Below are 13,361 nucleotides of genomic sequence, written 5' to 3'. Positions count from 1 at the left end.
GCTTTTAAAAATTCGAGACGAGATTGACCATGTGTCATAAGACAAACGAATATTTTCGAGACGACACAGCATTTCCACGAGACAGCATTTCCACGAGACGAGACAGGCCAAAGTCTCGTCTCGTGGGCAACACTAATAGTCAGGATATCTAAAACTGGCAGAAAAGCTACGCTACATAATACAAATACAGAAAGCTGCTACATAAAGAACATAGTATTCTAATATCTTTTCGCACGTTTTCTTAAAAAATCTGCCGGCCTCCGTGGCAGAGTGGAGTCCCGGGTTCGAATTCCTGCCTGGGCATGGGTGTTCTTTATGAGTAAGTGTCCCTTCATCAATTTCATCCTTAAAAGATGGTTACAATAATAGCACTTATCTACTAAAAACACACACGCTATTTCTTTACCATATACATATATGTTCTAGTAAAATTACGTATGCGTACGGCAATAGGAAAAAAAAAACATGCACAACAAATGAGGTAATTTTAGATTCGCAAAACCATCCTATTCCATATATAGTACTTGCTAAAATGGATATACAGCTGAGTTACGACACATCGGAAATCTGGCACGTCGAATTCTGTCGACGACAATTGAGTGATCGCAGGAGGCTGGCAACCGTCCGAATATTATTTAGGGAGCAGAAGGTAAGTGACTATATGGCAGCTGCCGATATTGGAAAGTGGCAATAAGAACACCTTCCTCTCTCTCCCTTAATAAGAACGTGTCCAACAAGGTCTTAGATTTATATTTCTGCCATAACACCTTTCGCTCTTGAGACTTCCGTGGCTACACAACCGACGCCTTTTTTTTAAAATAAGAATTTACGAGGAAAAGAGAAGCATGAGCCAGAGAGCTGGGAACTGCATTCTTTTCGAGGAGTCACGCTTCAATGTGACCTCAGCGATTAAGAGTGCCTTTGGTGGTTGATCAACTCTGTTAAGTGTAGGTTCCAGCGCAGGCAACGTACTATACCCAGATGCAAGTTGATTGCTGTGACCACGCTGCCCCCAACCCCTTCCCACTCGACCGTATAGCTATTATTGGTAGCTCCACCGAACATTAAAAATTTACATCCTCCTGCGATCGCTGTTCGACTAGGACTATGGAAGAACTTAATAAGCAGTGGCGTCGCTATGGTGGAGCCGGGGGGACTTCCACAAGAATTCAGTCACCCCCAGTGTTAACAAAATAATTTTCCTATCAATACGTGACACATCATTTAAAAAATATATTACCATATACATGTTCCGCATTAAATTTTGAACTTGTGGTCACATTTTGCAACTCGAAACGATAAGATTAAATCTTCAGGAAGAGGAGTGTCTTGCGGGCTTTTTTTTCTGTAAATATGGGTGCTAGCGATGGTTTATTTACATCTAAGGGTCTCTGCTTATTTCTTTTAACAATAATGCTCGCAGAGCTAAGATTGCTTCCATTATCGTAACCATTCCACAATCTATGCTGTCGCTATTTCGAAATTGAATTAAGAAAAGGTAATGTAGTGGATTGAACAGATATTACTGAATAATTTCTTGCAAGATAATTTTTTACATGCCGCCCAACAGCCACCCTACCTGCCTCACACACACACATGAAAATATTGTGACGTCACTACTGCTAATGAGAAAACAGTAGCAATATTCACCAAAGTTCGTACAATCAGCCGCAAAGAGAACAGTATGAAATTGACCATCATTAGCCTTTTCTCTTCTTCGTTCTACGTGTTTCTAGGGTATGGAATTGTACTTATGCTGGAGTAGAGGTTATCCTATGCTTATTCATGCTTTTTGTTTCAATTATTGAACAATTATTGCGGAAAACGGAATGAATGAACCTGGTGACGGAAAATTTCCCTACTATTAAATTTATCGTTGGATATACATAACAGATCTGGTTAAACTTAAGTACTTTGTAATCAAATTTCGCAACAACCTTCAAAAACAAAAACGTTCGAAAATTTCCTTTCTGAAATGAGAAAGTGTAATTTCAGCCACATAAGAAATTTATATTAATGTAATGTAACCTTCAACCCATTTTAAACATAAAACGGCCAATGTCATATTTTGATGAAAATGAGACCGCAGTGGAATTAATACGCCATGGTTGGCGAAAATATAAATTGAATGGACAATTCAGGTTAGGAACTATTGTCCACTCAACCTGGGCGTGAAAATTTCGAAATGACGAGCATTTTTTCCAAATGGGGAGAGGCATTTTAGCTCTTCGCTCGGCTTTATTTTCTTAAATGATCAAGAATTGGTACCTTTACTGGCCTAATTTGTGATAGAACGATCATCTACAATCTCGGAAACTAACAAAGGTGAAAATGTAAAATTTTCTCAAGTTGTAGGACTAACAAATAACAGTTTGAAGCAATATTAATTTCCGTATAGTAACGTAACTGAAAGCCAACAATATGTTCTAATGTTATACGATATATTCGAAACTATGATGCCGTGAATCATATAACATACAATTTCTCGATTGACCCGTTCATTTAACAGTTATTTAACAACCGAACCAACCTAATGCTAACTCGAAATACAAACAACAGTACGTTCGCCCACCTCCGTGGCGGAGTGGTTAGCACATCGCGCTACGACGCCAGGGGTCCTGGGTTCGAATCCTGGCCTGCGCATGGATGTTTGTGAGCGTACACTCATCAATTTCATCATATCATCACTCATCTTTGCAAATTAGCCAAAAATGGCACAAGAAGAGAAGTAAAATAATGCAAATCAATCTAACAGTACGTCTATGGGAAAAGTAAACGCTGAAGAATTGACAATAGACACAACTCAGAACAAACGAGAGTCACAACTCGAAAGATCGGCAAATCTAAAAATTACCCGTATCATGCTATACACAGAAACATTCACGACACGTAGATGGCATCAAGGTGGGCAAATTTTCTCAGTAACGTTTTGCCCGTCGAGGCCTCGTTAGGACGCTACTAGTCCTCAAAAGGAACACTTCTTATCCTATATCTGTACAACCATGTATATAGCAAAGACTCAAGGTTGCCACTGAGTTTTGACAGAAACATTATCATGTAAACAGAGACATCGAGAAAGTTGCCTTCCTTTACCTTGAAACATTCATGTACCATATTACCATCCATACCTTTATATTTTTGCATTGAAAAGGGGTTCTCAAAATTTGTCCAGATGCATTTACAGTCCAAAGAGAAGCCCTTTGCTTTCAGTGTTTACACACTCTGACCATATATTACTAAAATATTTTCTTATAGAAAATGTAACTGTTTACGGTAAAGTTTGTCAAATTTTGTTTTAAGTGCACTACATGCTCAGGTAGGCTAATCGGGATTGAACTACAGCTAAAGAGAAATTTGAACCATTGTGCCTCCACCAATAATCAAACCAGGGACCTTTTTATTACAAGGCGACGGGGAAATGGAACTGTTAATAGTAGCATATTTTTTCGAGGGCTCGTAGCTCCATACAGTCATACTATGAAGGTATTGCAGGCACAAGGACACACTTTATAAGGAATTGTTAGGCTAGAAATTACCTCCCTTGCAAACAGAACAGCAATACATCAGCTTTTTGTTTCTTCAATTTTCATAAGTAGGCTTTTATGCTCCCAGTCCCATACAGCGATCACTGCAATTCTCAATACCCGTACAAAATTTAGATAAATGGCTCTCTTAAATGTAGCAAATCAAATGGGAAGGCGCCTGTTGTGTGTAACATGATGCATGGTAATGTTTGTATTTTAGCGCCACTTTGAGCTATCTAAACGATGAGAAAGGGTGCGGATTACATAAAATAGACCTGGACTCAAATACGGTAACTTCGGAGGCGTGATCGAAAGTAGACCCCACAGCCACCCAGCCTGCAAATAATCTTTAATGTGCCAATAGACCTACAACGTAGAGCCACAGGCAATAAAAACGGGACAGATCCTGATATGCTCGCTCCCTCCAAGATGTAAGGTGTGTTGCCTAACTGTATGGCGGTGGTAGTTGCCATTGAAAATTATAACGCCTTGCAGGATTTAGGTGTCGTCCCATTTTTATTACAGGTGACTCAAGGACGTATTTAGGGGGTCCGGACCCCTCCCGAGCGACTTACCAAGTACTAAAATTAAATAATGAAAAATATATTCGTTTAGCATTTGTTGTATAATTTCCTCTGAACTTATTGGAAGACAAGGATTATATTGGGAACATATGGCTTTGAAGAACAAGAAGGACGTATTTAGGGAGTCCGGCCCCACCCCCGCAATAAACTTATTAAGTACGAAAAATAAATAATGTAAATATACTCGTTTAGCATTTGTTGCATACTTTCCTCTGAACTTACTGGAAGACAATGATTATATTGGAATCATACGGCTTTGAAGGAGAGGAAGAACATTTAGGGGGGGTCCAGGGATGCGGACTCCCCGAAAGACTTACCAAGTACTAAAATTAAGTAATGAAAATATTAGCATTTCTTGCATAATCGATGGTTATGAACTTATCCTCTGAACTTTTTAGAAGGCAAGGATTATATTGGGATCATGCGGCTTTGAATGACATTACAAAGAAGATTTATGTACACTACTACTCAAAATAATATGCATAAAATATTAATCAGAAACTTACTTTTCTCCAAGTACATGTACCATCATTTTTGTTATTCGATAAATATTCAGTTATTCATCAATTAGACTTCAATTTCATTGCCAGGGCACTTGTTCTTTATGCAAGTTATTCCGATCTTAACTACAGGTAAGCTACGTAATGAATATGCGCTGTTACATCTATTCTTATACAGTCTTTTTACCTATTCGTGTAATAATAATATAATATTAATTTATGTATTGTACGATAATTAGTATTAATTTTATTTAATTTTAATTATTTTAATTTAAACATTATTATTATTATCCCCCCCCCCCCGAAACATATTTCAAGATACGTGCCTGCGGTGAGTGTATGGTTCGAGTCCTCATTGGAACGCCAGTTCGGTATCTTTGACGTACCTCGAGAGAAGCCGACCGCACGCGTATCTGGTCTCGAGCCAGCACCTGTTTCTCTGAGAAGCGTTGTTGTCACTCTTACCTGGAGTGTTCAGACATCAACACGAACTGCGATGACATTACACTCCCAAGGTCTCCATATTGTATATAAATAAAATAGCACAATACATAACAGAACCTAGCAAAGATAACCGGAACCTCATTATGAAATATCTAAAGAAAATGAATTGGCACAATCTCATTTACTCCAAGTGGACTTGACCAGCATTGTCAGTTTCAAAAACTGACGCAATTGGTGAGAAAGGTTTGAGGGAAGGATTTACTGCGCTCCACGTGGACTTGGCAAGTGGTTGTCAAGAGAGAAACTGATCTTCCGGAACTTTCTTTGAAGTAAAGTGGCGTTCTAATGAGGACTGGGACTTTACATGTTAATTGCAATATACACCAAGATTAGTACTCGTTGAGCATATCGACGTTTCTGAATCTAAAATTTCCTTCTTTCCACAATACATTCGAAATGCACCGTTTTGAAACGTGAAGCACCACCTACCTGGATGAAGTGGCACGAGAGAGCGAGACCAGCTGACCAACCAACCCAATTCGAAGTTCCCTCCACTACTCTTCAGCTCCATTCACTCTCACGTGGCGATCGCGGTAGCTGTGGCCGCCACACTCTTTCCCCCCAAGGGCTGTGGCAGGTTGCCAGGCAACTGTGCCGCGCTTTTGCTCGTCACAACTAACACACACACACACAGGGTCTACGACCTCTGTCTCGCTCATGCAACCAGACACAGTTTACCACGTGCAAATACTACAACAAACCAAAACGATAGTGGACACACACAGTGCACTCACGTGGGTATTCCTGTCGGGCGTTGCGTAATTACGATCACGTTTCGCGTTTCCTCCCTCCCCCTCCTTTCCCCGAGTGTGCGTCATGCCGTTACCAACTGGAACAGGTATATCCCGTGCAACATTGTAAGCAAAGCTAACATTCTTTCTTCCGAATTGTAATTCTTTCAATATTTAATTGGGACGATGTGAATGAATGATGGCATAAGATGGCCGGTTCGATTCCCGACCTGGTGGCCCTTTATCAGTGTCAATCAGTTTCACCTGATGACTCAACGTGGTCCAAAAGATGTAAAATTGGGGGGGGGGGGGGGACGAATCCAACCTAGGACACCTGACTTCATTACGCGTTGTCCTAACCACTCGTCCACAAAGGCCCATTGAGGGAAATTGGAAGTGGCTTTCCTTCAACGTCTCCTCAAGTTAACCAAGAACTCCATATTGTGCTTTATATATAGTTTAAGTCCTGATTCGAACGTCACTTTACTTCAAAGAACGTTCCGAAAGATCAGCTTCCCTCTGATAACCATATGTTCAAGTCCACGTGGAGCCTAGTATATCCTTCCCTCAAACATTTCCCACCAATAGCGTTCGTTTTGGGAACTGGCAGTACATGTTAAGTCCACGTGGAGTAAATGAGATGTTGCCAATTCAGTTTCTTTAGAGATTTCATAAGGTTGTGGCTACCTATGCAAGGTTGTGTTATATTGTGTTGTGCAATTTCTTTGTACAATGTGGAGACGTTGGGAGTGCAACGTCGTCGCAGTTCGTGTTGGATGTCTAAGCACTGCAGGTAAAAGTGACAACACCGAATTGACGTTCGAATCAGGACTTCAGCTACACACACTACACACCTTGTGGCAAATTAAGCATCGTTTTACTTTGCCATGTGCTAAACGAATTCTAACATTTGTTCTAGAGGATCAGAGAGAATATGTACAATTGCAGTGTAAATGTGATCTGCATATAGCAGCAAGGAAATCTGATCAAGTAAACTAATCCTTCAAAGAAAAGGTTTCACCCTGAAGTGACCATGGACACGTCACTTCGGAGCAACCCAATCAACAGGATTGTCGTTTTACCCCATAGTGCCGTGACATGCACCAGGCCTCCATGAGACTGCTAAGTGACACGCGACATGGGTCGCTTGTCGCTTCGGTGTGAAATTTCACCTTGTCGCTTCGTTTGACATTTCGTATAAACAAAATATTATAATTTCTGAAATGTGGAAAACTGACTTCAAAACACATTGTTGGTTTATAAAATCACGACTTTTCATATTAAAGCCCGAGTGCTCGTTCATGTCAGATCAAAAATATAAGTAAAATAGATTATTAAATAAAAAAGAACTGTCCTTACCATAGCAGCGCCTGTAGTGCCGCTGTTAGCTCCACTGTTGGCGCTGTTGCTGCTCTGCCGACCTCTGCCCTCCATTTTAGAGCCCTCCGAACGGGAAGACACCTGGTGGCAAAGAAACAAAATTACATTAATTACTAACTCCATTCACAAATGCATATTAGTATAATTGTGTTCATAATTGCACAAAAAATTCTGGATAATCTTATCGCTTCAATATCTTAAATATATGCTAGTCAGAGCTAAACCATGTCGGTGCGCAAGGTTTGTGTATGGGGGGGGGGGGGAGTTGCTCCACCTAATATCTTCACTTAGATTGGGCTTCCGAAGTTACATGAGAAATTGTAACGGTCTTCATAAATTCGGAACTGGAAGATTTATTTACTAGGACGAAACATATACTATAGAAAAGAGATGTTATTCTTGTGTAAACAGTTAATGTCCTTGTTGTATGACATATTACTATTGGAAGTAACGTAACGATAACTGCACCGAGTTACTTTTAGAGCGAAGTAACGGTAAATGTAATGCGTTACATGTTTAGTAACTTTCCCAACTGTGGGCAAGTATGTTTCTTTGTGAATATCATTTTGTCGATTCACGTAATCATTAACCCACATTCATCGTTGGGATTAGCCTAAAAAGCGGCTATGCAACGTAAAATAATAAAAATACTAATGACAGTAATCCTTGAGACTGGGAAATCACGAGACATCTCCATGCTCTATCAAAGACAAACTTTAGATTCAATTTATCGACATGTTTTCAGCTATTTTTTTCACGCCCTCGTGAATTTTAATTGATTGATTGATTGAGTTGGTGTTTGAAGTCTACTTTATGCACAGTAAGGCTAATCGGGACTGGACCTACAGTTTAAAGTGGGATTCGAACCACTGTGCCTCCACCGGGTATCGAACGAACCCGAGACCCCTTGAGTACAAGGCAACGACGCTCCCACTGCGCCATCGGGGTGGCGCCCTCGTGAATCTTAAACATATTAACTTAACACGAGGGGTGTTTCGTTTAGATTTTTTTAATGACATGCAAAAGCGCGGATTAAATATCCCGCTTCGCCAATCACGAGTTTATGTGCGACGATAGCACCACCTACCCACTTAAAGGGGTAATTGCTCAGAAGAAGTTACGGAAACACGCCGATCCTCCAGGGTGCTCAACGCATTCCATCCGATCATCCTCAACGTGGGTATGCTACCCTCATAGGCATATGGATGTGCATGGATGCATTCACGTGTGTTTATCACAGCTGGTAAAACATTCATGCTATCCGGGAGGGGGGCTCCGAATAAAGGATTTAAAAGGCGATAAATCACGGCAATTTAATCAAATCAGTCTTCTAGGACCAGAAGTGTCAACTTACGGGGGAAGATGAAAGAAAAGAAAAAGGAGGGTGCTCGGTTCACGGGTAAAACAATTCACCCAATTTCCCAGCAAAAGGAGGAGGGGGCACAAGGAGGGCAAACCCTTGGAACTTTTGATTTGCGGTCAGAAAAAGAGAAGGGGCGGGAACACGAAGGGTCGTTCCCCCTTCTTGTAGTTTTTGTTCTGCTTCTCTCTCCCCCTATCCTCTTTCTCTCTCTACGTCCCCACTTATCTCCACTGTCAAGTTTTCCAAGTTCTGATCCTGGGGAAGTCCCCCTTTTCTCCCCCCTTAAGGGGGAGGCCACACCGCGTGCGCTGGCTATTACGTAAACCAACGCAACACCGTTCGCCCACGTGGGAGACCCAAAGGTTTCTTCCGGCATTCGACAAACGTCAGGGGGTGTGGGGTTGGGACTTGCCATGCATCCCCCTCAAGGTGACTTAACTGGTTCGCGAGGTGATTCCGAGTCCCCTTTCCCCACCGCCGCCGCAAAAATGGCGAGGGAGAGGATGGATTTCTTGAAAGATTCATGTTCACACTTCTTCCGTGGATGGATCACCACAGTTCCTACTGCTACCGTAGGCACACAAGAAAATAACCTATAGACCAGAGATGGGCAACTCGGATGCACTTGTCCAGGCCCGAAAACGCTCTGTGTATTACTCTCTCTCTCTCTCCTTTCAATCCCTCTTGCAACGCTACACTAACCTTATCGCTTTTGAATTCCACGCAGCGCGTGCATACCAGAGCGCTCTCTCACAAGAACAGACGAGTTGCCCACGCCTGCTATAGACCGTGAGCTGTAACATTGCGCCCTTTACGCAAAATACTTCCGAACAGTCAAGCTGCTAAACAACCAACCAGACTCAGTTACAGCTAAGCTAGAGGCATGGTTGCTCCTTCCACTGAGGAGTTCACTAGCAAATATTTTTTTATTATTATTATTACCAGAGGTAGGAAAAAAACTAAAAATAATTCACGCGCCAGCCCCTTTTACTCAGGAGATAACTAAGATATGATATGTTGTCTTAAAACATTTAATTTATAAATTGATACGATGAGAAGCTGATAAGTATTGAGCCTCACCCAGAAAAAAAATGAGCTATAGTCGTTTTCACGTTCAGAAGACACAACGGCGCTTATGGAGAAACCGCACAGTGTTGCCAATACAGCGCTAGCTCATGTCGCCGGGAAATTATAACCTTCCTTCACAATGAAGGTGTTACGTATTTTGTATATATAATGATAATTATATGTAAATATTAATTTTATACTGTGAACGTTACAGTTACCTTTTTTACTATGATCCATTGCGATCACTACACACGCGAGTGTAATGCACGAATATGACACTTCAGAAATCACTTAAAAAAGTAAAAATCACTGAGCGCTCACACAACTGAAAACACTTTTTCGAGAGAGGAAAAAAGTCTAAACAGACCAAAGCAGATCTCTCACTCAAGTAAGGGGAACCTGGCACATGGGTTAGATTCAAGTTGCAACCCAAACAAACAAATGAGTTATGGCCCACGTGAACTGATAAGACGTGAATGACTCAAGCAAGGCATGTCATATTTCTATCTTGAAGTCCCATATTTTGTCACGTGTTGGAAAGCCTTTCAAAGGTTAATATGGTGTCTATGAATTTATGTGTACGTTGGAAACTGAAAGGTGATATTCATTTCAGTATTAATGTCGACAGTAATGTAAACAAAAGCAACGTGTATTTGCGACAGCACTAATGTTGCTCACAACAGCAGCATTGGAAATAATTGTCAATTATTAAATTTAAGTAATTTCAATTCTATTATAACAAACTGCATGAAGTTCATATTTTTACTGAATGGAAATAAAATAACAACTGGAAAACTTGGTGGTGATTAGCCGGAATGCTGCGGTGAGCCAGCTCAAGATGGCCAGACAACGTCTCCTTACTTCACGCGCGGTTCGGGTTAAAACTCCAAATGCATGGAAGTAATATTTCTGGGAACCTTTGAGTGGTTATAAAAAATAATTTCATTATTTTCTCCACAACTTTGTCGCTGGAAGTTTTTACTTGGAATTACAGAACAAAAAATGGCCAGCGACGACATTTTCTACTGCACGAATATAAAAAATTTCCACATACTTTATTTGAATATTTTTTAATGCAAATATGCTTTAAAGTATTGATAAATTCTAAGTACCACCGTCACCTATAACAATTAAAAAACAGTGTCAATTTTTTTAATAATGAATGCTTCAATTTTACGGCATGTTTCAACGTTAGGAATGAAAACAATGTAAAGATTGTGTTTTCACAGAAAATTTGCGTTTTTAATTTATCTAAAATTATGTAAGCAAGTTACCAGTTTTTTGTGTTCACCATCGTATTCTCTACAAAATTTCCTGCAAAACTTTCAGGTACCGATTTTACTTAAGCTAAATTTGTAAATCCAGAAATTTCACAACAGCGCGCTCGTATTTCCCATAAGAAAAGCATTGCCCATAAGAGCCCATTGTGTCTTCTGAACGTGAAACCGACTTTAGGAGGCTGAAATTTACAGGGTGTACTGGTCAATTCTTCTATATGTAATGGTTCAAAAAGCGACTTTCTATGATTTTAACTTCCCTTTGTTTTTCATGTCCAAAGTGAAAATGGCAGTACCTTCAGAAAAGCTCTCCAAATGCGTCATCCTGTTCCATGACAATGTCTCGCCACACACTGCAGGTGAAACAATGGCGACACTGACCTCCTTAGGCTTTCAAGTGTTGCCCCATCCACCCTATTCGCTGACCTTGCTCCATCTGACAATCATCCGTTCACCCAAACACCTAAAGGGACAACGATTTAGGAGTGTTCAGAGGCAACTGATGCTGCCAATGAGTGGTTACACCAGCAATCGGAAGAATTTAATTTGCAGGGACTTAACAAGTTGCAGGACAGATGTCGCAAGTGCAGTGACCTCCTGGGGGAATATGTAGAATAGTGTGGCAGTTACAGCATCCTAGTTCAATTTTTTCTGGGTAAGGCTCAATACTTCTCAGCCTCCTCTCGTACAAGATTGGATTAAAAGTAATTAATTCTTGCGCCGGAGTTTCCTTTCTAAAGAAGACTCCACTGGTAAGAGTATTAATGACAACGCAGTACATAGTTATTAGTATTACCATATGGATGCAGATTTTAAAATTAGACTTGCATCATTGAAAAAAAAATAATGCCATGTTTATTATTCTGATTTAATGATACGTGATACAGAAAACACACACTGTACGTTATTTTTTTATGAAGAAAGCTAACGGAAAGTTCCGTAAGCAAACTCGAAATATATGTTTAAAACGTGGATTGAATGTAAAAATTCAGACGCCAAGTGAAAATTTTCAGGGGTCGTGACGACCAGGCGCTTTGCTCCAAAAATAATAAAAATATTACACACAAATTTCAGTTTCTCGCTTCTCTAGGATGCGAAATTGCAACTTTCTAGCTCTTCATTTGTTTAAAAAAAATCAATACGTCCACATTTACCCGCTAAAATGTCGCTTGTTGGCTCCAATGAAAATAGCATAAGCTTACAACAAAACTACATTTTTACTTCAAACTAAGAATAGTATCGGGACGAGACAAGTTTCGAGACGGCCTTTTTTAAGAATCCGACCGAGAACGAGATACTTCTAGAAGAAAAATACCTTGGAAAATGGAGACGGTTCGAGACTTTAGTGTCAGAGACTTCGGTAAATTACAATGTATGACATCTGAGAAAAAATACTATACTACTTCCTGCGACACTGGATCTGTTGTCACACGCTTACATGTATCGTATGTCACCTTCTCAGGCCCCCTTGAGCTTTGTACAGCTCGCAAGTGGTTGCGTGACTAGCTTTGATGAAAATATTTGCTCGACTTGTGTTTTTGTCCTCAAACAGCATACACCAAGAATAAGTGTTCCTCGGTGCACGATAGCTGTCAGCTACAAAATGAATGAGGCCAATGAAGCTGGTCTTCGCGTAGTGTTTACGCGCGCGCGCGTGTGTGTGTTTGTGCATAACTTTCATTTGCTGAAATTATGTTCCGACATGACTATATGCAGGGATACAAAAATGCAGAGCGCCCGGTCTCGATGGCCTCTGAAAATTTTCACCTGGCGCCTGAATTTTCAAATTCAGTTCTAACAAAAAGAAATATTTTCCATATTTCGAGTACGCTCATGGAAATTTCCTTAGTTTTTTTTTTAAATAACTAGTACACAAGGACGTATTTAGGGGGGTCGAAAAATTTACTAAGTACTAAAATTAAGTAATGAAAATATGCTTGTTGTTTAATCGAACGTTATTTATTTCCGCCGAACGTATTGGACGGATAGAATCATACGACTTTGAATGACAAAGAAGATTTATACAAGATGTATTACTACTTGTAATAATATGCATAAAATATTACCAACTGGACCTAATATCCTCTTTTGATATTTAATAAATATTCAATTCTTTATCTATTTGATATTAATTTCTTGCCGCGGCATTTTTTTTACAAATCTTGTCTGTCGACCTTGACTGTACGTAAGTTAGTAAGTTGTTATCAGTATCGTATACCATCTCTTTAATTATTTAGGTAATAAAAAGACAATAATTAATTTGTATATTTTAATTAACAATATTTTAATTAGCTAAATATAATTATAAATGTTTTAATTTAAACATTATTATTATTAATATAAATTTTTTAGACACTTGCTTCGGACCCCTCCCGAAATGGATTTCTAGATATGTGCCTGCTAGTACAGTATGTGGTTTTTAATATTTGT

General features: G+C 39.8%; 1 protein-coding gene across 6 annotated transcripts in view; it reads right to left on the bottom strand.

Annotated features, from left to right (window-relative positions):
• The window catches only part of Tet (Ten-Eleven Translocation (TET) family protein), a 227,216-nt gene that overhangs the window by 51,322 nt on the left and 162,533 nt on the right, over window positions 1-13,361 (bottom strand). For all 6 annotated transcript variants that reach the window (XM_083111964.1, XM_083112002.1, XM_083111982.1 and 3 more), the window contains one exon: window positions 7,203-7,304. In XM_083111964.1, the coding sequence (XP_082968090.1) occupies window positions 7,203-7,304 (102 nt within the window). The remainder of the gene's footprint in view (window positions 1-7,202; window positions 7,305-13,361) is intronic.

This window comes from Lepisma saccharinum, chromosome 1 (genome assembly GCF_977018435.1).
Source record: "Lepisma saccharinum chromosome 1, izLepSacc3.1, whole genome shotgun sequence".
Classification (NCBI taxonomy): domain Eukaryota; kingdom Metazoa; phylum Arthropoda; class Insecta; order Zygentoma; family Lepismatidae; genus Lepisma; species Lepisma saccharinum.
Note: the sequence above shows the minus strand (reverse complement) of the source record. Positions and strands in the feature narration are given on the sequence as shown.